This window comes from Rhea americana, unplaced genomic scaffold (assembly GCF_003343005.1).
Source record: "Rhea americana isolate MKP2758 unplaced genomic scaffold, rheAme1 scaffold_68, whole genome shotgun sequence".
NCBI classification, from domain to species: Eukaryota; Metazoa; Chordata; class Aves; order Rheiformes; family Rheidae; genus Rhea; species Rhea americana.
Window position 1 is genome coordinate 4,396,645 of NW_028186845.1, and position 24,557 is coordinate 4,421,201.

The following is a 24,557-nucleotide window of genomic DNA, read 5'->3' on the forward strand; positions in this document are numbered from 1 at the left end:
GAAAACAGCTACAAGYAAGCATCCAAACATAAGTAAAAGTGAGGTTATACTCATCCACAGACTAGATCCAAGATAGGCAGAAGCAGAAAAAACTGTCCCTCTGTCTCAAATTTGCTGTAACTGGGTCCTCTAAAACAAGCCCAGTCCATATAGTCAGTTCAATCTTTGATCTTGCTGCCAAACAAGTCAACAGGAAAATAAACTGGCATGAAGGCCAGCAACGTGAGCTTTCAGTGGAGACATACATCTATTAAAAACGGATTTAAGTGTTAATTTCACTAAATGCCCCTCAGCTAACAACTTTTCAGACATTAACAGTTTGAACCCAGGAAGGATTTGAATCCAGCCTACAGAAGACAGACTTTGATTATTTTGAATGATATATCTGTATTCTGTGAAGTAAGTTATTTGGGCAGCACTTTCAGAGGATCTGCTGCTCAAGGTCAGAGGTAGTCTGCCATTTTCAGAAGAAAGAGTAAGTGCTCAAAACTGAAAAATTGAAAAGTACTTTTCAAAGGGATTTGATTAAAGACTGTTTGTATTCAGTGCACCTCAAACCTTATTTAAAATTTATTTTAAATATTTTAATCAATTTAAATTTGATTATTTCTCAATAAAAAAGAGAATAAAATGTGTTGAGAACCTTTAAAAATGAATTTTTAGAATAAAAAAGTAGAAAGTTCCTCTCTTGAACAAAACACCAACCACAGGCCTTAAAAACATGAAGGATCCATTATAAAGTTCTCAAAGATAAAACTGATTTCTTTAAAATCTGGAGTAGTTTACTGGTATTACATAGCTTAAGCAGGTCACTCACACTGACCCCCCCCCCTTCCTGCTCACGAAAAAATAAATAAATCAATCTTTCCTCTCCTACTAGCTTTTGAGCTCAAAAGGAATTAAGTAAGCAGGTCGAGAGTAGAGCTTTTTAAAGACTTAAACAAACTTACTTTTTCACTTTGGGGTATTTCATCTCTGAAATAGCATTGGTCGCATCCGTCTGTCTTGCTTTCAAGTGCTGTGGCCACATATTATCTACCCAGTCGACTAAGTCCACCTGAAATCCCCATCAAAATCAACTGTTAGTCACTAAATACATGACAGGATACACTCCTGTTGGACAGAACTGTAACAACGACGGCAACAGCAGCAGACGGACAGCAGGCCCACGCTCACAAGCCACGAGAATCTCACTGTTCCAGAGCGAGTCCTGTGGACCTGGCTCTTCAAAGTGCAGCAGGTTCCTCACCGCAACTCAGGCCTTTGCGACCCGGAGAGCAAAAAGAGCTTTGCAGCTGATTTAACTGGGTGCAAATTCTAACCTACAGCCACCTGTGAGCACTTGCACCATCACCTGTTAGTCTGCACTCAAATGCATTTTTGTAGCTAACATCCTAGAAACTGAATTAATGAACACTGAAACACAAACACAACAGAGATTATAATATTCCAATACTTTACATTTCAAGGAACATTAACTACTTTTCTGGCCAAATTTTGAGTTGAATAATTACATTACTGCCTACTAAACATTTCCTTCATMGTTCTGCTTGGTTATAAAATTCACTGAAGTCCTTGTCTGAAAGCCAAACTTTTAAAAAGTCTGAGCAGGAGCAAACAGTGGAAGCTGACCACTGAGAATGATACCTCCAACAAGGCAAAAAGGAGAAAAACTAAAGACTGTTCAGAGATGTTGTGACACAGACGTACCACACCGATGTGTGACAGAGATGTGCATATTGGGTCCTGAAGTGTGGACTACCATCTTTGTCCCTTAAAATGCAGCAAGGAGAAGCCTGTGACTCCTCTTCTTTGGTCTCTGTTAGGAAGGAGCCTCTGCTAGATATCCATAACAGTCCCTCCTGGTTATACAATACGTACCAAATTTCAAAACAGGGAAAACACCAGTGAACTAGAGAAGTCCAGCGAGGGAGGCTGTAGTGCTGCATTTGGCCACAGTATGGCTGCACATCCTGAGGCTGCTGAGAACAGTGAAACGAATGAACCTCCATTCATGGGTCAATAAGGACCTCAAGACTTAACCTAGGCACTGTCTGCAGCAAGAACTGAGAAGGCCTCTCCAGTCATGGGTAGCACTTCTGTCAGCCTCACGACTACTAAATCTTTTGAAAAGGCCACCCGAGGACATTATCTGTATGAGCCAGCCCAATGGTTTGTATCCCGGAGGATCTTCCTAATACTGCCATCAGCATGTGAAATTCTTGCAGATTGGCCCCTCTCTGTTTCTCTGTCTGCACCAAGTACCGTTGCTAACTCACAGCCCTTTGAAAAGCCAGTAGAAATAGTACCAATTCCACGAACCAGTATTCCATGAATTGCATCACGATTGCCTGAGCTGGCTTGGGATGTACAGCCACACTGGCCAAATGCAGCACACACTATTTGTGTACACAGTATACGAACACAAAATTGATGGTTACTGACCAGATTCGGACATAATTCCCACATCCTGATATTACAACCCACATCCTTTACACAACAAGGAACATGAATCAAGTGTTTCTGCTTTATGTGGGCTGAAAGAGCTCTGCAGCCCTGAGGGGGCTTTCTTCTACAAATATAGTGCCAGTATCTGACTTTATACACTGGATTTCCTCTCAACTCCCTGCCTTTCTTCTATCCTTCATTTCAGTACCTAATAGGGTTGCAAATGTCTCTTTCAGTAAGCTCTAAATATTGCTGTTTTTACAAAACGCTGTGCACCCTAGCTATATTAAATAGATAAGAAGTATTCATTTATGTGTAGTAGCAGATACCTAATAGCTAGTGCTATTCTCTAGTGCTTAGTGCCCAGGAAATTTGTGTAGATGTTTTAAAAGCTTGCTGAGCATGTTGTGCTTGGGAAATCCAGGATCAACTGAACACCAGAAACTCCCCAAGGCACTTCCCAAATGCCAGTTAGTGTCTGAATGACAGCAAAAACCTGCAAAAACTTCTAAAAATGTGCTTCACATTCCATTTGTGATATGTGCACAACAGAACACAAAGCCCATTTAAGAATTACTTCTACAAATCAGTGACTAGAGCTCYAACCTATTTTATGACCTGTTCAGATGCAAGTGTGGTGTTTATATTGTCTGTGTAGGCCAGAGATGTCCCAAATGAAAGAACTGTTGGTAAAATCAGAATAGCATTTAAAAATGAAAAGGGGTAAGTATTTGAAAACTCAGCCTCAGAGAGCTATAAAGTTTCACGTCCAGCAGAGACGTGAGCATCCAGTGCCAGGAGCGGATTCACAGGGAACAAGCCGCAGGCGCATCCTGCGTTGAGAAGTCCCTTTGTTCTCCGATCGACCAGGACGGATGCCCAGGCTCTCTGCAGAGTGCCCGGCGGAGACACTTTTCAAAAACGCCAAGGCCGATTGATTCACTGTCTCACTGGTACTACTGAGCTGATGCTCTGATCCCCACCCATGGTAGGCTACATTTTAGTGATGAATGAGATGATCTTTATTAACAGTGTCATGGTTTCATCYGCTTTGACTCCACTGGGTACCAAAATCACAAGAGGCCTGCACCCTTCAAAAATGCATACAAATCTACCCACTTTCCCTGACTCTACTGCAGTAATTATGTTGATTTAATTATGTGTAAATTTCTATATTTAACACACGCTTTCAATTTATTTGATTCATAAGCCCTTAAACATTTTTCAGTGGTTAGGAGGACTGATATATAAGAAATTTAAGCTTTGTCATAATAGCTTTAAGTTTCCTCCTCCCACCTATAGACACTTTAGAGATAATACATAACCTCCCTCCTCACCAAGGCACAGATTGAGACTGCTTTTCTAATGTATTAYTAGCTAATCTTTTTTCTTTATATTTTCCATAAAACATAGCTCTATTGTTATTTTGCATTAGGTTGTATTCACACATTAACACTTATAAAACCATCAAAAGGCAACAGCCAGATTTTTAATTTTAGATGCATTTTGCCTGGAACTGGGTATCTGTGCAAATTGCATGATAAAGAGCTCATCAGATACCTAATTCCTGTAAGTTAAGTTCCACTATCAAGGAGACCAGCTTTCTGCTTAGATAAAAATGAGATCCCAGCACTAAATGGATGGGAGTTACAGCCACTTCACACCACTTCATTTGTTTAAAGTGCGCATCTTGCAATTCCATGTTTATTTCTGATAAAGCTACAGGTAATTGGGAAGAAGCTAATTACGAACACCATCACTACAGGGATCTCTTACCACATTGGGACGCTTAACAATGTTCTCCAGCTTCGTGTGACTGAACTCCAGGCTGATGACATTGTAGAGCTTCTCACGCTGGGCCTCTGGTGTTTCATAGTATCTCACAAACTGAGACATGCTCATTTCCACACCTTTTTGTGTATTCACATCCATCACATCCACTATACGGCGGCTGCCTGCAAACACACAGAACCACTCTTAAAAACATTTGCCTCTGCTTTATTTTAAGTGTATACATTCTTGACCACCACAGTGAACTGGTATTAGAAGATGAGGGACTAATATCGGTCCCTCTCCAGAGCTCCTCTTAAGCAGCTCAAAGAGTGAGCAGGCAAGTAACTTGGAACTGGACTTCATGCTCCAGGACGATATTGAGTAAGTCACCTGGTGTCTCTTTGCTTCAGAGGGATGGAGACAGTATTTCTCTCCTTTACATGGATGTTATGAGCAGATGTGCCTTAAAATCAACAAGGAACAGATATAAAATGGTAGCAGGGGGCATGCAAGACAAATAGCTCTCCAGATCATACCCTGCAATTTTCTAAACATCCATATGCCTCTCAAGATGCTGTTACTCACGTACAAAAATTATCCATAAAGAGCGAAGTGCCTTGCATAGCCGGATGCTATAAGCTGCTRAACACCTTATATGGATTGCTGAGTATTCTCAGTTCCAAAAGTCATTATCAAAGATGAGAGCACTAAATGCCTTGTAAGAGTTAACCCCCACTCTGGATCTCTACACACAAACTACAGGACACACTTTCAGCTTTTCGAGTGGCAGACATACAAGTCTCATTAGCACCAGAATGTTGAACAGCAGTTTTAGTCGAGCCTTCAGCTTTACACGGACTAATCCACAATCTTCTCCTTGGCCAACTGGAAGGTTTCACCTCTCTCAGCAATTTCATCATTCTAATTAGCAGTTCATTTGTGTGCAAGCGAAAGGGAGCCCATGAGACACATGCCTCATTTCCAGGAGAGAAGGATTCCAGCAAACAAACTCGCAACAATTCCAAAAAAGTCTCTCCAAAACAATTTTCATCGCTGAAGAAATAACTCTAAATAAATTGCATTAAAACAAAATGGAAGGCCAATATATGCCATCAGAGGGAATTATTAATAATTACAGCACCTGGCCTATTGTGTGCTTGGGAGCAGTATTTCAGCAAGAATGATAGTTTGGATTGCATCACTCCATTAAAAACATCCTTAGCCACCGATAGCAATGACAGTGACAGATGTGGTAACAATTCTGGAAAGGAACTCAAGACCATAAAGCTTTGTAATCAAAAAGAAAAATTTACACTGTGTAAATCTGGAATAGTCCCAGTGGCCCTTCAGTCAAACTCTTCACTACAATGCCAACAAACAGGATTTGATTCCTTAGTCTGGATTCAAGATTGTACATAGTGTTGCCACCTTGAGGCAACATGAGGAGAAAGTTTAGTTATGTGTTCTTAAATGAGATGGTTGCATGCTTGAAATAGTAGACATAAATAAAACCAAAACTAGATTTTAACTGTTAACTTCCCCACCCTATGGCAAAAAGCCTTTTTTTCCCCCAACTAAATATATTAGCAATATATGTGAGTGAAATTCTGTTAAACAGCCCCTGAATAAAAGCCAACCCAATTTCTAGATTCCATTGCCTCAAGATTAAAGCAGTTACTACAGACCAGAGAGGTGAATACACAAATACTGGAAAATTACATTTGAAGGATTGTGTGGCCGAGACTGAGATCTGCCATATTATTGTATAGGTTTCATCTCAGCTGTGCTGAAAGCGACCTTGTACAACCTCTCAATTATTTTTTTCTGAAAGAAAAATCATCAGTTGCCTGGTGAATTAAAAATATGAGGCCCAGTTAAAGAACAAGTTTGTTAAAGGTACATGATTCTCAATTATGAGCAGAAGAGCCAAGATCAAATCGATAGTCTCTTGACTTCCAAATTAAAGGGTAATTTTGGAGGATGTTTTTCCCTTAAACCACAGTACTATCAAAGAAGCCTATACATAATGATTCCTGGAGTACTGTTCTCAAAAGCTGAGAGACAATTACAGGTTAGCAGCCTCATGCTCACTGCCCATTTCCTAGCTGGCTTACTGCCAACTTTTTTCTCTTCTTTCCTGGAAAGATTCAGTTCTTGTTTCTTGCCCCAAGGAGACAGTTAGGGGAGGCAGGTAAAGAAGCCAGGGRAGAAGCACACTGAGGTTCCAAAAGATGTGGCAGGCTGAGAACCTCCATTCAGCCTGGATTTCCGACAGTCTCCTCCATGCACTTCACTTGATCTGCCTCTTCTGTTAACCAATTCCYGATCACATTGCCATGAACTGCCCGGTCCTCTAAGGAGAGATGCCAGTAAATGCAGCACAATGCAGCCACAGAGGCCCAGCAGCATCTCAGGGACCCCGGTGGCCTCCTGTCCTCATACAGCCCATGCTCTTCACACTTCAGCACATCACTCGCTGCACGTACATAATGGTTACCTGCATCCCTTGCTTGAAAAAGAGCGTATCTTTGCGCTGACATGCAAAACTCAAGTTGCTCATACATCACCTCAACCTTGGCTTTCAGAGAATCTTTCCCTGCATAACTCCTGCCTGGAGACAGTCTGGATGGTGAGGTTTTCTTCTCTCACAGTATATGTGAATCTGACTCAGAGACAAAGCCAGTGATGCTAAGGTTCACTAGAGGGGCTTCTACTGCCTAAAGAAGGAATCACTGTCTTCCTCCTCTAATGCAGCTTACTCATCAAGCAGAAGGTGAGTCCTCAAAGCATCAGAAAGGCAGTAACTAAGAAACAAGCCAGTCACCATCTTTGACAAGAGGAGCAACAAAAAGTAAAGAGAAGAGAGGAGAATTAGTTGCAGAAATATCATAAGTTGCAGAAGATAAAAACAAACAGAAAGAGCTGCCCTTGAACTGTTTCTCTTGGAATCTTAAAAAGAAAAAAAAAATCTAATTTGGTTGCTCTGGCCTACACATTAATGAAATACACATTAAAATTAAGGGGGGGATAGCATATATAATATCTATTCCCCCTTTTAGAGGTCTAATGAACAAGATGTTGTATAGCTTTTAATAGATTAATCTTACACCTCTTGCAAAAATACCTTCTTGAGAGCAACAGGTAGGCAAACCTCCTGTAGTAAGGATGAGAACTCCACTTCAGCACACAAATGCAAGTTACATTGCACCAGCAAATGCTTTCACAAAGCAAAGTTTCACTAAGGTCACACCAGATAAARACTTCAGTTTAACACAGGTTATGAGGAATGACAGACTCCAGYTCCTAAATCACCTAGCAAAACTCTTGGCTGTTCTTCCCTGCAGAATTTGCACCTATGCTTTGCTTCACCTATAGACTACTGTAACCTTTTGCCAGAGGGAAACTACAAATAGGAAATTCTGGGATCTAATAATTTCTCCTGGGATCTAAGAGTTACCACTTCCAATTTCCAAAAAGGTGAAGGACTGCCTTCCCCCACCTTGATCTGGAAAGGCTTCACACTYGCATTATCCAGACTACCAGACTGCAGTCTTCAAAACTGTCTGTCCTTTCTGCTGGTGTGGATTTAGCACTGATATTAGCAAGAGCAGAAACAAGAGGCGGTCCATTAGTGAAGCAAACATGAAATATGYAGTAGCATACAACACATGCACAAAGACTGCAATCAGAAGTGAAAATTATAATAAATTGTTGTGTCTTCTCCAGTGTACCACTGACAAGAAAAGGTGAAACGGTCTCCCAAGCGAAGACAAAATGTCCTTTCTGTAATAATGATTATAAAGCTTGTTTGTTAAGAGGATGAGACCACCTTGGGAAATTATTTTAACCCTTTGAGATAGAACTGAGAACTGTGCCTGAAGAACGATATGGTATCTCCAGCTAGAAACCAACCTCAAATACAGAGAGGTTAGGTCAGAAGAGGCCTGCTGGACACTTCTAATCTTTATGTTTCCTTCTGCAAAAAAAATATATTTGGTTTGTGAAGCAGGATTTCTGGCAGAGCCCTAGGAAATCTGCTAGCTTCACTAGTGGGTTAATTGTACCTAAAGACTGAGGTTTTCACTTACATCCCAGTTAATCCCGCCGGAGATCCCCCCTGGCCCCGAGCTGGAAAGCATGTATTCTTCTGCAACCCTCAGGAGACTATTATGATATCCCATACTAACGGGAGGGATGTGAATCAGAGCAGAAAGTCCTTGCTCAAATGAAGCTCTTAATGACATTCCCTGCATTTCAGACCTAGCTAAGAACAAGTTAAGTTAAAAGAAACACATACCATCGCTCCCAGATCCAGCAGAGGGCATTGAAGAACAAAGGGAAACAAGAGTTCAGCTTGGACGCTTCCCCCATCTCTCCTGCGTGTCTTTAACAGCTAACTTTCTCACTCAGTGTTTTCCCCAAATGGAAAACACAGTCTAGCCCACCACGAAACTAATATTCCCAAGTCATCAATCTCTTCCTTTGCAGTCCTCTGCCTTTTCTCTTTACACCTCCTCAGCCAGGTACCTGCCCTGGCCCTGCAAATCCTTCCCAGCTCCCCAGGCCACAGCATGCTGCCTGCAGAACAAGAGCCTATTCAGTGGGGATAAATTATTTCCTTATTATGGAGATGTAATGCTCTTGAGTACCTGACAGGTACCTTCTCCCACCTTCCCCTCTCTGGTGCCTGCAGTTTTATCATTTGTTATAAAACTGCCAAATTGCAATAACCCATGTTATTAGTTTTTTTCACGCAACAAAAGGTAAGGTGCTTAGAGCATGTCTACAGGAAGAGCTTAAGCCAGCAAAAAGTCTTATGTAGCCTTAACATTACAAGACTAGACTAAATAAACAGGCTTAAAGCAAAAAAAAATGTGCTTTAATGACATCCTATAGAGTCAATTAATATGTTTACAATTATMCAAAACATAAACTGTAATTTTCAGTGATTCTTTGAGCTAAACTTCAGTGAGTAAAAACCACATGAAGGAAAATGTTTCAATACATAGAGAAACCTTTTACTTACTGTTTTATACAATAGCCAAACATACTAACCTATAGTATAACCATATTACAGATGGTTGAAAACAAACAGCCAGCCTACAAAGAACTTCAGAAAGGAAAATAATACAAGGTCTAAGGAAAGTGGAAAAGGACATAACTTCATTGAACTTATGTTTTATTTAACTATCAAAATATTTTAAGAGCACTGCTCTTTCCCTAAAATGTCTCAAAATAAAACATTTAATAGTAATAGATACGATATAAAATACTATTAAAATTAAATAATTAATGGCAATTTTTACACTATCAGGCCATATCAGGAGAAAATAAATTTTGCACATTAATAAACCTACCAAAATTAAACGATTTTGTTTAAAGTGATATCTTAATCRGGCAGGAGCAGAGACTGAAGTTCTTTATTTTCCTAAAAGCAAGCACAAAGGAGCATTGATTGGATCAGGGCAATCTCTTCTCCTTTTCTTTTTAGGAAAGCTGGCTCTGATGAGGAACCACACCCAAACACTGAAGGGGCAATTCAGCTTGTATGGCCTTATTTACATTGTAAATTCCAAGCTATACTTACKGTGATATGCCTCACCAGTAATATCAATGGTAGGAACAAGAGTCGAGTTACGCCCCAGGCATTTGGCACTGGGTAACCAGGGGATGAGCCAGGGAGAAGTGTGGGAGGCAGCTGAGATGATCCAACAGCTCCCTGCTCCTAGAAGGTCTCACTTCTCCTTGTCACCCCTGCTCCTGGCCGGGCAGCCTGCCCTTCTCTTGCTTTGACCCCCGCACTCCTCCGACCTTGGGGCAAGCAAATGCAGCTCACTAAAACGGCAGGAAAATATTTGACTTTTCCTGGTGGGTGACCTGGAGGACAGGTTAGTTTTCTGTTGATGGAGCAGACTAATGAGCTCACTGAGGGGTCAGACCAGCACCAAGGGGAAGGTCCTCTGGATCCAGAGCCAGCACGGCATAAGCTGGAGTGGAAGAGCCAGGAGCCGCGAAGAAAGAGCCTCTGTCAGACTGGCCTTTCTGTGTCATGAAATCTCATCATCAGACCATAACGAGACAGATTATGGCCTTGGTTTCCTGATAGTTGACCATTAGAAAATGGAGTAAGACCTTCAACAACCTACCCCTCATGCAGCAGAATTATTCTGTAATGTGGGAGTTGTATCTGAAATATTGCAGCTCTGCTTTTGTCTGGACTGGTATTTAGAGCTGCATTGGCAAAGGGTTGGCAACCACAACATACATCTAGTATCCAAGCTCTAATGAGGACATTTCAGCATGTATATAGCTCTGATTACCTTCCAGAACATGCAAATATTAATATATTTTTAGGGAAAGACATAACCACACTTTAAGATCATTTTGGRCTAAGGTAAATTATCACACTAAACAACTAACAACTCTCATGCAATATTTATGATTTTGGGTGCTATTACTCTGGAGTAAGACAGCTCTTTTCCAGTTTGGATGAGCTAAATCAGAGGGTGCTTATTCCAGAACTGTGACTATGAGGAATTATTCTAAAATAGCTAGTTGGTTAATTTGCTCATGTGGACAATTCATTTCCAAATCCACTTGTAGACAGAGGCTTTGAGATGACAGTGACCACATCAACGTATCAGTTCAATTCCACTTTCATGTTTGGACACAATGGGAGTACATTCTTTTGAGACATTTAATACTTGTTAAAACATTCATTGAAAGGGGATTTATTAGTGTTTATATCCGGACGCAAACATGACTGTTTTTAGCAAGACTGCCCCAGTTTAAGTAAGATTCTTTAAAGAGTTTTACTGTGTTAAGCAAAGGACAAATCTGAAGAGAGATCAAACAGGAAGCTCAGCTCTAAAAATAGAAATGGCTCTATTTCCAAGATGGCAGGTCAGCGGACATGCTAAACATAGGCAAGTGAGTGTTGTAACATTTCATTTTTATTTCTAAGGGGASGGAGTATAAAGAGGGAGTATCAAATCCTACATACATTTTATTTATTTCACTGCATAGAAAGCCTAATCCTGCACCAAGACTCACTCACTAAGCACTCTTCTGAAGCACAGCCTCCCATTAGACACTCACAGCATAGGTAGGAAGGTACAGTTCCATCACGTTTTAGCCTAGCACCAGTTGGTGCTGAGAGCTAAACCAGCAGGAAGGGAAAAAGAAGAAGAAGAAAAAAAAAAATCTCCTCCTCTTTGCAAGGGAGGAAGGTAGGGTTAGTTTCCTGCCAATTCAACTTTCTGAACCACTTCACCGCAAGATCAGAGCAAAGCCTGTGCCAGCATACAGGAAAGGGAGAGGAGAGCAAAGTCAGAAGGGAGAGAACGAGCAGGACACCAACTTAGACTGGGTGGCAAAAATCCAACAGGTTGTTAGAGGCAGCAGCCAARGGTAGCATAGAGAATAGAGACACAATACTAGGACACGTAATAGGTGGCAATTGCAAAAACTAAATGCCAGTTTAGATTACAAAAAAAGATGGTCTGGCAACCAGAGCACAATACTGGAATTCAGAGGACAAGTTTCTATTTCCAGTCTATCAGCGCCACTGGATAAGTTTTAACCTCTGTATGCCCCAGGCTCTGGTTTCATGATGCAAACTGTTCACCAGTAATCAAGAAACTGATGAAGCTTAAATAATTTTTTTAAGCTGGGTCAGCTCCCTGCCGGCTTCACAGCACAGTTCCATGAAAAGTGGGGTAGGAGAGGACACGACAGCACCAGAGCTGGCAGCTGCTGAGGGAAGACCATATGGCAACACCAAACCAGAGCCTCAGCGTCCCCTCCAAATATTACAAACTGGAGCATTTCTTTTTATTCCCTAAACAATATGCTATTTAGGAGGCACAAAACCAGTGGGTGTCAAACGAAGCAATGTCCTCTGAAGTTCTGCAATATATCACTTTAATACAAAGAGATTCCCACTTTAAACGTGCACTGTTCCACCTTAATATCAGTGGATGCCCATGAAATCAAGAGAGTCCTAAAGGGTGGGTTGCTTAAGAACAGCTACAAATTGCTTCAGTTTTTGACAGATTAGATAGAGCCCTCAGACTTTAGGAAAATCACTAAGGTAACCTTCACTTGAAAAAAATCCAAGCAGAAACTCCTAAGTCTAGTTTCTAATTTTAATTCTGCCCATGAAGAAACACAGCACAGTTCSAGAGTTTTGTCAGTAGCAGCTCACTGTTATTCTTCATAGGCTAGAGCACATCAGAGTGAGAAACAGCTCAGAAATCACATTACTTGGTCTGATCGACATATGTGGTTGCACATGTAACCAGCTACCACAAAGAACCGATAGATTCCATGCAAAAACAAACAAAACCCACACCTGTCAAGTCCTATTGGTACTGCTTACAGATAAGTACGTTGATCTCCCTATCGTTATTGGATCACAGTTTGCAAGACTATCATAGCAGCAAGTGCTCTAGTCTAGAATGATTTATCACTACTTCTTCACAAGCTATTAGGAGATCAGGGAGTATAATGAGGATGTACAGTACTGTGGTCTCATCAAAGACAGACAGGTACAAAGGGAACAGGAGAGGTTGCTCCAGGGAAAAGAAAGCAAAGAGACAAAGACGGAAGGATGAGACAATGTTTCTTCAATGCTGCACTTGGAAAAGAAACTCTGCTGGACAAAATTGGAATGAATCTCCTCAGTAAAATAGCGTGTTTTTTTTTTCTTTCCTTTTTTATTGTCCAGATGTTTCCTCTTTGTAGTTCTCACATTTAAGTAGAAATGCAATAGCTAGAAGTCCAGCTGGCTCACACTGACAGTACGATACAAACCTCTTGGTTGATAGACCATTGGTTTGACTCCATCCTAGCTACTTGGTAGCTAACTCTTCAGTGGTAGCATTCATTTGTAGATTTTGGTGGAGGTCTGACTTAGCAGGTTTCCCAATTACAGAAAAGCGTCAGAGCACAAAGCGTGTTGGCAGTCCCAACAGCAAGACTGTGAGAACATTTTGAACTTTGACTTTTAAAAAGAAAGTGTTTTGAAAAATAGTTGGAGATTTAACACAAGCTTTATCCATGAAACTATGCTGGAGGAACTGTTTGTTTTCATAAAGACTGGATTTCAAACAAATGTTACTGTAATACTGCAAATGGCCTTACAATATCTGAGGCAAGTCACTGGCCTTGACCTACACTACTTCCTGAGTTTCCGTTTCCCCCCCGAAAAGATAGAGAGGCAGGTATGTGACTCAGCCCCCTTAAAAGGTTCTGGTTTGGGATTCTCAGACCAATGGGCATAGCACTAACATGCAATTACTGTACAGTCACTTGCGAGAAGCATCCAAGCCCAGCTGCTCCTGCAGCGGGCCTATCGTTATCTGGGGGATCCCTCCTCCTCTCACCTCCCAAGAGATGTACTTTCTCTCGCGCGTGGACTGGAGTCACCTGACTAACATAGGGTGCGACTTGCAGGATCTGGAAATTGGGGTACCCTCAGTCTGAATCCACATATGCTTAAGAACAAGTTGACAAGTTTTTTATAAAGCTACACAGGAACTGGCTTTCAAAAGCATGAGAAGAGGTGAAGCTGTTTTATTAAATCCATTTTGGTTAACATCCCAATAGTCCCACCCAGAGCTTGCAAACTGGACACTGCAGAACAGTGCTGATACATAAAGATGAAAAAAAGCAGAAGCCAGAGAGCAAGCCAAACGCAGTTCACACCACAGGCCACCATAACCATGAGCAAGGAGAAGAGAAATCTTACAATGAATGGAATATTTCACACAAGTATATCSCACACGATCAGTCCTGACTGTTCTACCATGAAAGGGTCTGGTCCACTGTGCTTTGAAGACTAAATTATTTGGACACTAGGCATAGAGCAAGATCTCACTGCTTCTTTCTCATCCCGCCACACAAGACTCCTGCAGACACAGCAGCTAATGACTCCTGACTCAGGTCTTCTGTTCTTCCGAATGCGGCACTCCCATTCACAGAGCAAATCCCCACACAGGGGGAGAACCATACATCTTAATCAAGACTTAGATGCATGTCTGAGGGCAGACTTTTGCACTTCCTTTGAGCAGTCTGTTTGATTTGGGGAACCACTGCTTACAACAAAGTTTCCCTAATGAGCCTCCCTCCTAGCTCCTTCTCTCAGTGTCCAATTTCACAACTTCCTTGAAACAAACGGAGCGTTGCTCTATAGAAAAAGCAACACTAGGTCCCTATTCAGCAGAAATGAYGGAAAGTATTCTGAACGGCAGTGTGTGGTTGCTTTGTCCCTCTTTTTTATCTGCACGGCTAATTTTCTCTCAGAGGATGAGGAACTGTACCTTGATTAAGAAAAAATTTCCCCTGCTTGCCTGCAGACCACACTATGCGCCTCTCAACGTGCTTTGTAGTTTGATGTGAATTCAACCATGATACAATTTTCAGACAAGATCAACTGGAGAGGGGGAGCAAACACGCAGGAGAAATGAACCAAAAATCATTAGGCAGCAGTWACACACAGAGAGCTATCTGGTTTGCTTTCAGCTTTCTTGATTAGCTACTAACAAAAAGCAGAACACATTTGCACAGCCAGCTTGGAAACTATTGTGCTAATGCATGAAAAARGAATTGTAATTCTTTTTTCTGTAATGTATTACAATTCTTTTTTCTTACCGTTGTCTCCGCTCTCTCCTCTTGCCTTGATCCACCTGACCTGCTGCCAGCGCCACAAGTTTCCCTTCTGTGGAGACACCACTTATGACTCTTGATTGAGCACTGAATGTTACGTGTGTGTGTGTGTGTGTGTGTGTGTGTGCAGATATATATACACACGCTATATACACAGTATATATAAAAACATACTTTCAGCTTTATATAGCGAGACTTTACATATTTTATAAATCCAGAAAAATCATTTACCTAAAATGTGTGCATACCCTCTTTGCATCTCTCTTCATTCCCCTTTCATTATCCCCTATATTCAACAATATGACTGTATGGATTAGGTGAGTTGAAGTCTTTCTGTAAGAAACCGTATATTCTCATTTTAGCTGGAGTTCCTGTGGACTACAGCAGTATACATATTTAATAGGAAGAAAAGAAAGGCTAGATGAAAGATACAGATCCTACCATAGCTTATGGCTGTTACATATTCTTGACACTCACCATATACAGAAGGACTGTAATCCTTTCTGTCCCAACAACACGGAAATTAAATTATTTAAATCAGTTTACTTAGATTATCTAGCAGTGGAACACATGCCACCCCATCTCAGTCTTCTGCACAAAGAGGCTACAATTTTTCCCATGTGCCCCACATTCAGATCTAGCAGCAAACATTCAGTACACCACTTACTGTTTACAGGAAGACTGCAAACTGASACTCCCACTCCTATTTTTAGTGCTGCAGTGAATTTGTACCGGAGCAGGTCATTTCACACCCCCCAGCCCACGGTGTCCACCTGAGAAAAGGAGGCAGTGCTGTTTACTGTGCACACTACATTACTTTCTCTCGGTGGACTGTGATTCACGAGTACTGTGTCCAATTCTGGGCTCCCCAGTACCAAAGAGATATGGAACTACTGGAGAGATGATTAGAGGACTGAAGCATCTGATTAAAAAAAAAAAAAAAGGCTGTGAGAACTGGGCCTGTTTAGCCTGGAGAAGAGAAGACTGAGAGGGGATCTTATCAATGTCTACAAATACCTTCAGGGAGCGTGTCAAGAGGATGGGGCCAGACTCTCTTCAGTGGTGCCAAGCATAGGACAAGAGGCAATGGGCACAAACTGAAACACAGGAAGGTCCACCCCAATATGAGGAAAAACTTCTTTACTGTGAGGGCRACAGAGCACTGGAACAGGTTGCCCAGAGAGGTTGTGRAGTCTCCTTMTCTGGAGATGCTCAAAACCTGCCTGGACATGATCGTGTGCACTGTGCTCTAGGTGCCCCTGCTTCAGCAGAGGGGTTGGACTAGATGATCTCCAGAGGTCCATTCCAACCTCAACCATTCTGTGACCCTGTAAACAAATATCAATGGCCAAAGCAATACTCGTCTGCAGGCCTAATTCTTCCACAGCAGTCAAATAAATAAATAAATGAAATAACTCACTCCAACAGAGTAAGATGTGGTCCTTAATTTCTCATCAGTTAGTGAATTAAAGATTTATTTGTARATGTATGACAGAACATACCATCTCTTACAGAATGGATATTTGTCAGCACGCACTGACTCGAACTTGCAAGGCCAAACCCCTCTATTTAAAGGGCCTTTCTGTTGCAAATGTTTGGGATTTAATGATGTAATTCATTTTATTATCTTTCTCCATTGACACCATGATTATAAACTTGAGGTTGAGGCAGAGATCTTCACATATAATTCTTTAAACACTCAATTTGTAACTGAAAATTTTGGCTCAGCTCCTGTTTTTTTGGTGTTTCATATGCCAAATGAGAAAGGCAAAACATAGTGATCATCAGGTGTCTCTTCAGCTGCTCCCAGCAAAGAAAGCAGAGATCCATAAAGACTTGCTTTTCCTTTCACCCTTTGTCTTGGAGATCAAAGGCTGCAGCCAGGTCTTTAAAGACTTGACAGAATCACAGAAATCAAATATTGAAATGATCTATTAGGTCCCATCTTTTCCATCATCTCCTGGGGCCAGGAGAATATTCTTTGCAACAGTTTTCAAAGCTTTGTCCTGTCCACTTTTTAAAGCCGTAGCTCAATGTGCAAATTTTATCAATTTAAAAGCTTTGTTGCTTTCAACTTCACTTAGATCTTTATTCAAGTCAAAAGCAACAGAGCCTTTCAGCCCAGTTAGTGAAAAGAACAGAGCAACTAAATGAAGTGAACCAAACATTTTCAACCTGCTTAAGGATTAAGGCCTGTTCTACAACGTCAGATTTTATTTGAAAAATATGTGATTGATGATATATTCTTCCCTGCTTCTATACTTATTTTTAATCTTGTTAATAAACCCTTAGTGAGTTTTTTCTTTTTAAAGAAAAAAACAAAATCAATCAGTGAGTTTATGTCAGTTGTTAGACCACCCCATGAATAGTATAAGTCCTGTACTTGCACTRTTCCCACTGGTACAATGCCTGGCTGTGCATGGTGAATTCTATACAACAATGCTGCTGTGCCTACAGAAGTGACCGCTGTGGTCACAACTTTAACCTCTTCAGCCCAGGGATCAAAATAACTGAAAGTCTCTTCTCTTTCTTAAAATCCTCAACATGTTTTGAAATTGCTTCTTTCGCCACTAGCCTGTCTTTGCAAGCTTGACTCCCTGGATGCATACACACTGTGGCGCACACAGCTACATCTAAGCCTGGACCTCCTCAGCCTGTAGACAGACGAGGYGATGTACATTACAGAACTCAGCAAGAGTGCTTAGGTTTATTTAGGCATCGTATGAGTGCAAAAGCTGGGATCAAATGGTGATAAACAGCAGGCCTGTGGCATGCACACTGAAAAGGGGTCAGTTAAAAACTAAAATACTAAAGCAAATACACCCAGACTAGCCTTTATTGCTTAGAAAATGACACCATGTTTCTGCAGGGACTCCATACCTATCCAGAGGTTTCCTGACCATACTGTGAAACCCAGGAAGATAAAGGCAGGGTAGACATCAATTATAAGTCAAAGGGTGAGACATTGCAGATGCCAGAGAAAAGCAGAAACTCTTTTAAACTCAATCAATGCTGACCCATGGAAACCACTAAAAAGACACCAAAGAAAGAGAAAGGGAGCTCACACTGATGCACACACACATGCATGTTTCCTCTTTTTTCTCCTTTACTWGGTTCATAGGTTCCAAAACCACTCAGTGCTCCATTTTTCAGATTATATGATATACATGAAGAACTATATATATATAAAAATAAATAGAATAGAAAATAGAATGCTTTGGCTTTCTGACATCAAAGACTAAAGCACGTGACTTGCATTCAGTCCTTGAATTTAGGAGCAGCAAAGGCTAGAGATGGTCAATGGCTGCCACAGAAGTCCTGTTTCAAACAGCTCGCTGARCAAGGCAGTTACCTTTCACCACTTGCTCAGACTTAGGTTAATCTTGGCAAGTATACTTCTGTTGTTCTTTAGTGTAATTGGCATAAAACATTCAAGCAGGTGTGTTTGGAGATTCAAGCACACACATCCAGGAAAATAAGCTTTTCCTTTTCTGTCCATCTATGACTCCTCTCCATACTGTGAGCCCCAAAGCATCAGCACGGAAGAGCTGACACAACAGAGGCCTGGAAAACATCGATCATARCTGCCTCTTCTGCGCATTTGCACTTCACGAGCAGTAAGTCATTCAAAATCACACAAACTGAGGAAAAATTGGTAGTACTTACTGTGCTACCCAGCACTTGCCACCTTACATACCTGATACTCCCCATAATCAGTTCTTCAGTTAACCCGAGCCCTTCTTTTTGTAAAGACACTGGTAGGGAATTAGAGAGCTTTGTGACTTAAATTTACATGACTAGCAGCCAAGAAAAGAGTCTGAGCGTCTCAGTAATGCTGGCTGGGAGCATCCTTGAGACAGTGCCTGTTCACTGGCTGAGAGTCTGATTATGGTTACAGAGAGGAAGAAATGGACAATAGGGATAAGTTCTCTGCACTTCTCACGAGCTCAGAGCCCGTGACCTTTAAAACAAGCAAGTAGGAGAACACATACTAGGAWAAAAAAGGCACACAAAGCCTCAAAGGTACAAAAGCAAACAAACCAAAATATTATGCAGATCTGAAGGTAACAATCGTAAATGTACAAGAAGTTTGGTAATTAAACAAACAAACAAAMAAAAAAGACCCAATACCTACTAGCTACTGCAGCGCACTTATTTTTTAACTAGCTCCTAAGCATATACTAAACCCAACAAGGTACTAGTATGGCATGCCACGAGTGAAAAATGTGGAGTCTGCAGAAACAGCATTMATTAACTTTTAGTACAAATGTTCAAAGGAGATGTAAGAGGGACAATGACCCTCTTTGCCAAATTTCAAATCGGTTTATGATGAGACGACATTGACATTCTGTCTTTCAGAATCAATATTCAAATGCACTTTAGAGAATGAAGTTAAAAAGCCTAATAGTTGATTACAATATAATTTTTCCTCTTTCAAGAGTTGTCTTAAGTTCTTAAGCAGGCTAATAATTCCTCTCCTCTTCTCTATTTGTTTTCTTGGCTCGTAGCCATTTCAGAGATCAGACAAATTCCAACTGCTGAAATTAATCCAGTTTTAGGTTTAAAGAGTATCCACAATATCTTTCATATGGAGGTGTGAGCCAAATGTCTAGTTATAACCATTATTCCAACTGTGCATTTGAAATTGTTTGTCCTTTAAAGTAAAACTACAGCACTGGAAGAGTGTTTCGTTCGTATATAACACATACACATGAACATTCATGCATTTTAATGTATGATCCTAAATAAATCATAAACACTACCAGATCTAAATTACAGCTGGTATTTGTTAAAAAAAAAAANAAAAAAAAAAAAAAAAACACCAAGGAAGCACTAACAGTGATCAAAAGCACTAACAGTGATCAATAAATTTCCTCTCCCCCCCATTATTGCCACAGGCTGGAATTTTCACAGACAAATTAAAAAGCAATCGAATGTCATTATTTCCTTGTGACTTGTAGCTGCCCTAGTCTGAAGATGATTTAACAATCATGTTATAAACAGAAGTTAAGATTTCAGAATAATCTGAGACCAAAGGTTCAGCAACTTCCTCCATAATGTATGCAGTTTTCRGACTTTGAATAAAAACTATACCATCTCTTTAAAATATTCTGTAAATTCTTTCTGATTCTAAGAAAAGAGAACAAATAATAGGTTTAAATAGCACCTGCAGACTATAATGATGGGCACTTAAAAATTTACTTAGAACACAATATTTTTCAAAGCATATTCTCTACCTACTGAATCCCACACATACTCAAATGCAGAGAGTTATGATCATTCCATTTCACATTTGCAAAATATCATTCCCCTTCTAATTTCAACAACATATAGAATATATTTTGAAAACACTGCATTTCAAATATGTAGTTACCTGTAGGCTCATGTCAGATCTGAAAAGTTTGCCAAAAAAATGCTGGCACAATCACAGGAGATATTAATAAAACAGAGTTTTCATYGGCTTTGTTTGAACATTAGAATGCAAAGGAATCTTCGCTTATTAAGCAAAGATTAGGAAAAATTATCAGCATGGATATTTAATATGAAACTTGTTTGCCAATATGTTTCCTGAGCTCATGACTACACCATTTAGAAATCAGGCATAGACACCTGCTTTTAATCAAATTTTCCACCTGTGATGACAGAAGTCATCAATTGTATTCAAAAAAAAAAAAAAAGACAGCAGGTGACAGGGCTCATGACCAAATTACAGGTTCAGTACAATGATTCTAAAGGGCAATTGTCCAAACACAATAAAAAGAYAGATATAAGATGTGCCCTATCTGGCCTAGTACATAAATACATGGATTGCTGAACCAGCTGTGAGAAACTGCTCACTTTTTGTACTGAAGTTGATCTCAAAGTTAATTATGATTGTTATTTCTACTCCATTGTTTTATAAATCTAATTTTATTTATAAATATCCTCCTGCTTTGCTGGCCACGTACATAAGAATCTCCACCCCCTAATATTTCCAGGAACATCAATCTTAAGGAAATGTAACTCCCACACTTTGACTGTTATACAGGAAAAACAATGTTGTTATGCAACACTACTCTGTTCCAAAACATCTCAAAGTCAGATCTTCAACTTCAACAGTTTCAGAAACAGAAATGGCAGTTTATCAGCTATGGAACAAATTCACAGAAAATAAAAAACAGCATCCTGATAACTAAAAGGCATATGCATTAGGCTTCTCCACAGCAAAGGAAGACAGATTCAGCATCTACAAACATGTACATGCAAGTATTTAGGGAATCCATAAAATTTAGAAGGACTTCCAATTGCCCTCATATGACTTCCTATTTTAACTACAGATTGATCAACACAAAAATGCTACCAAACAACACTTCCCACACCACTGCTTTAACATTTTCTACCAAAGAAGTTTTTTTTCCAAACTTATAAATAATCATAAATTAAGCAACATTGCCAAGCTTTGTTTGTGAAGGAGGGATTATCAGAGATAACCCCTCCTTTACAGATAACCCCTGACCAAATAGAATTGAGGCACAAGTTCCTCCCCCTCATTTTGCTTAACTAGGTATTTTTCAGACTTGATATTCCTATGAATTATTAAAGTCAAGAATAATTTTGCAAAAATTCTTTTATAATGCAGCAATTGGACTAATTTAAAATATTACTTCTTGTCACTATACTGGTAAATAATACTAATAAATTCTAAAWATTAAGAATGCAGCTAACAAAACTGGCAACCAACACTACCTCCACAGCTACTACTTAACCAACACTAGCATTTATTCAGTAACAATTTCAGACAAATGACAAATAATATATCCATCTTAACTAAAAGAATATTTCAGTGAAGTATTCAATACACAAAATGTAGCTATTTCATAGTTTTTGTTTTCTTTTACAAAAATTGCTATGAAGTATTTGTAATTACAGACACCATTTATCTGTTTTATGTCTTATCAAAAAGACTGCACCTCTAAAAACAACGAGAAGGCACTCATTCAGYACTGACTCAGGACAAAGTGCCTCCTATCAAATCACTAACGGCTGTTTGCAAAGCTTTGTGTTCAGTCTCTCTTGGCAACCTTTCCTCAAAGCACTGACCTAGCCTGACACTGATAAAAACTGTAAGGAGAGCACAGGCAAAAGGTGATATGGCTCCAATCATACCTTTACAAACAGATGCTCTACAAGAGATTTAAAAAAAAAAAGGGAACTCAATCAATAAAACAGTCGTCTTCCAAGATCACATAAGTGTATGTAGGACACCTGTTAGGAGCACAAGTATTCATTCTACTTCAGATGGCCAATTATCTAGCATGAGATCACAGACTGGTCAGCACAACTACTAATTAGGGTTCTCCCAGCCTTTTTAATTTACAAATTGCTTCTCCTTGCCTTCACTCAGATACTGAGAGTTATCACGAATGTCTACAAACACAACTGGGCAAGTATATCAAAGCAATTCTGTTCTGTATAGAGTTAATCCAGTGCATTCAAAATAACTTACCCACTAATAGCTTCACATCTCTGACGGTGAAATCCGGGTCAGGCATTCTATAATTAGCAAAGAAAGCAATGTTAAATACTGTCAAGATAAGTAAGGGTACACTTTCGTTACCATAATAAAAGAGAAATAAATGTAAAGTGCTCTTTTGTCCATAATGCAGTAGGTGGAATCAAGCAAGGCCTCAGTGAAGTGTGGACAGTATAATTTTTAATGACATACATAACATCTTTGGATTGGCAAATGTACAAAAGTTCCTCTATTGATAACGGAGGAGGAGGAGAAGAAGGTGTTATTTCAAGCACTCTCTAGCAACAGTTTTCTACGTGCATTGGAGTGGGAAGGAAAGAAATGGGTTGGAGGTGATTTCAAAAAAATCCCAAACCTTTATTGCACATTCTTACTAACCAACTCTAAGTGCTTTGCGAACGGTCTTGCCTCTCACATATTCCCTGAGGTAAGGATTATCATTTTGCCAGTGGATACAAACTGTATCATTTTGCCAGTGGATACAAACTGAGGCATAGAAATGTAAATCCATTTGTTCAAAGTCACATCATCACATGTTGGATTCACAGGTTGGAAATAAAATATTGAAACTTATGAATTAAAGTCCCTTTGTTTTAAACACTATATCAAACAACATCCCCTAGTGGAAAATAACCTGGCTGTATTTAGTGGGTAGGAAAATTCTCATTCAATTTAGTTAGGGCTAACTTAGAATTAAATCAAATGGCAGCACAACGGGTTCACTGATGCCAGTGTACTCATAACATCACTTCTAACACAGACAATATCTTAGGCTTTAATGTAACCAGATAATAGTCTAGCATATCAAGTGTGTGAATTTTAAACATCAGGAAAGAGTAAAAAATTTGCAACATATAGACTTAACATAAAATTAAAACAAAAGCAGGAGAGGAGTGCTTAAATTGTTTCACTTCATCTTAACGATGATATTTCACACTTCACATCTTCAGGGCATTGCATGAAAAGTAATTACAGAATTGTAATCAAGAACAGCTCTGTGGGAACCACTAGCTAGGTGGTTCTGTCTCCCTTGTACTGCCATGGGTTGAAGATAAACAACTTGCTTCTGCTCTGAAAGCACTTTTGACATAACTCAGTTAGAAAATCAGAGCTATTCAGCTCATAGGCCATTTTCAAAGTAATAGGTTTTTACTTTTGAGAAAACACTGAAAAGATAAAAAAAAAATAGCGCTACGCATAGATCTTGAGAAGTATTTGCCAAATTTTGTTTGTCCATTTACTTTTATCCTTATCACTTTCCCCTGGTGGGATGCAGAGGCTGGACAATATCTTTTGTTAGGTCTCCGCCAACCCTAACATCTTTGCATTTAGCTGCGAGGGCCCCAGAGCTTTGGAATTCACTCCCGCGCTGGAATGAAACAGCCTGAATCTAGTGACCTTCAGGGTTCATTCAGAGCTCATCTTTTTATCCAAGCACTAGAGAGTCAGAAGTAGGGAAGGAAGTAACTACTTGGGGGCCAGAAGAATGTGCTAGGCTCATCTTCAAATTAAAACGCTTGCTTGTACTTTATGTCCAGATACACATAACAATTAGATGGGTATTCTTTTTCACATTTGTATTAAAAAAAAAAAGAAAAAAAAAGCAACAACCTAACACAGAAGCATAAGTAAATCCAGTCTTTCTGAGAACTCCAGCAGCAGCTGGCAATAAACATTACTCAGACTGAAAGAATATAATCCTCCTTACCAATGAAATTATATGTTAGGCTCTTCRGAGAGCACACCTGGCATATCATTGGTTTTTATTTCTCTGTACCCCCAGAATGWATCAAACATCAGAAAAAGAGTTCACTAAGGGAAGAATTTCAACCTTGAACATAGCATGTTTCAAGTACAAGAACCCATTTTGTAGCTGGGCTACCTTGGGAGGGCCAGGTTTAATTAAAACCGATTCTGCTGACTGCTGAGAGTCTGTAAATTACTGTACCTCTTTATCTCCAGCCCCACCCAATGCAACTGCTATACTCACAYGACTGGAGCTGATTTGCTGCAGCTCTATGATGGCAAAAAATGTTTCTCTGAATGTCATCAGTCCTATACTAATTAGTAAATGTTGGTTCATTTATTTTTCTGCATGTAAATCTGAAACATTCAACAATGCAAAAGAACTGAGCAGAGATTTTTTTTCCATGTA

General features: G+C 39.9%; 1 protein-coding gene across 1 annotated transcript in view; it reads right to left on the reverse strand.

Moving 5' to 3' along the window:
- KDM2B (lysine demethylase 2B) overlaps window positions 1-22,419 on the reverse strand; it is a 108,448-nt gene extending 86,029 nt beyond the window's left edge. Inside the window, exons 1-3 of the mRNA XM_085321044.1 lie at window positions 22,376-22,419; window positions 4,225-4,403; window positions 951-1,057 (exon numbers count right to left, since the gene is read on the reverse strand). Of these exons, the coding sequence (XP_085177170.1) occupies window positions 951-1,057; window positions 4,225-4,380 (263 nt within the window). The 5' untranslated portion in view covers window positions 4,381-4,403; window positions 22,376-22,419. The remainder of the gene's footprint in view (window positions 1-950; window positions 1,058-4,224; window positions 4,404-22,375) is intronic.
- Between the last annotated feature and the right edge of the window lie 2,138 nt (window positions 22,420-24,557).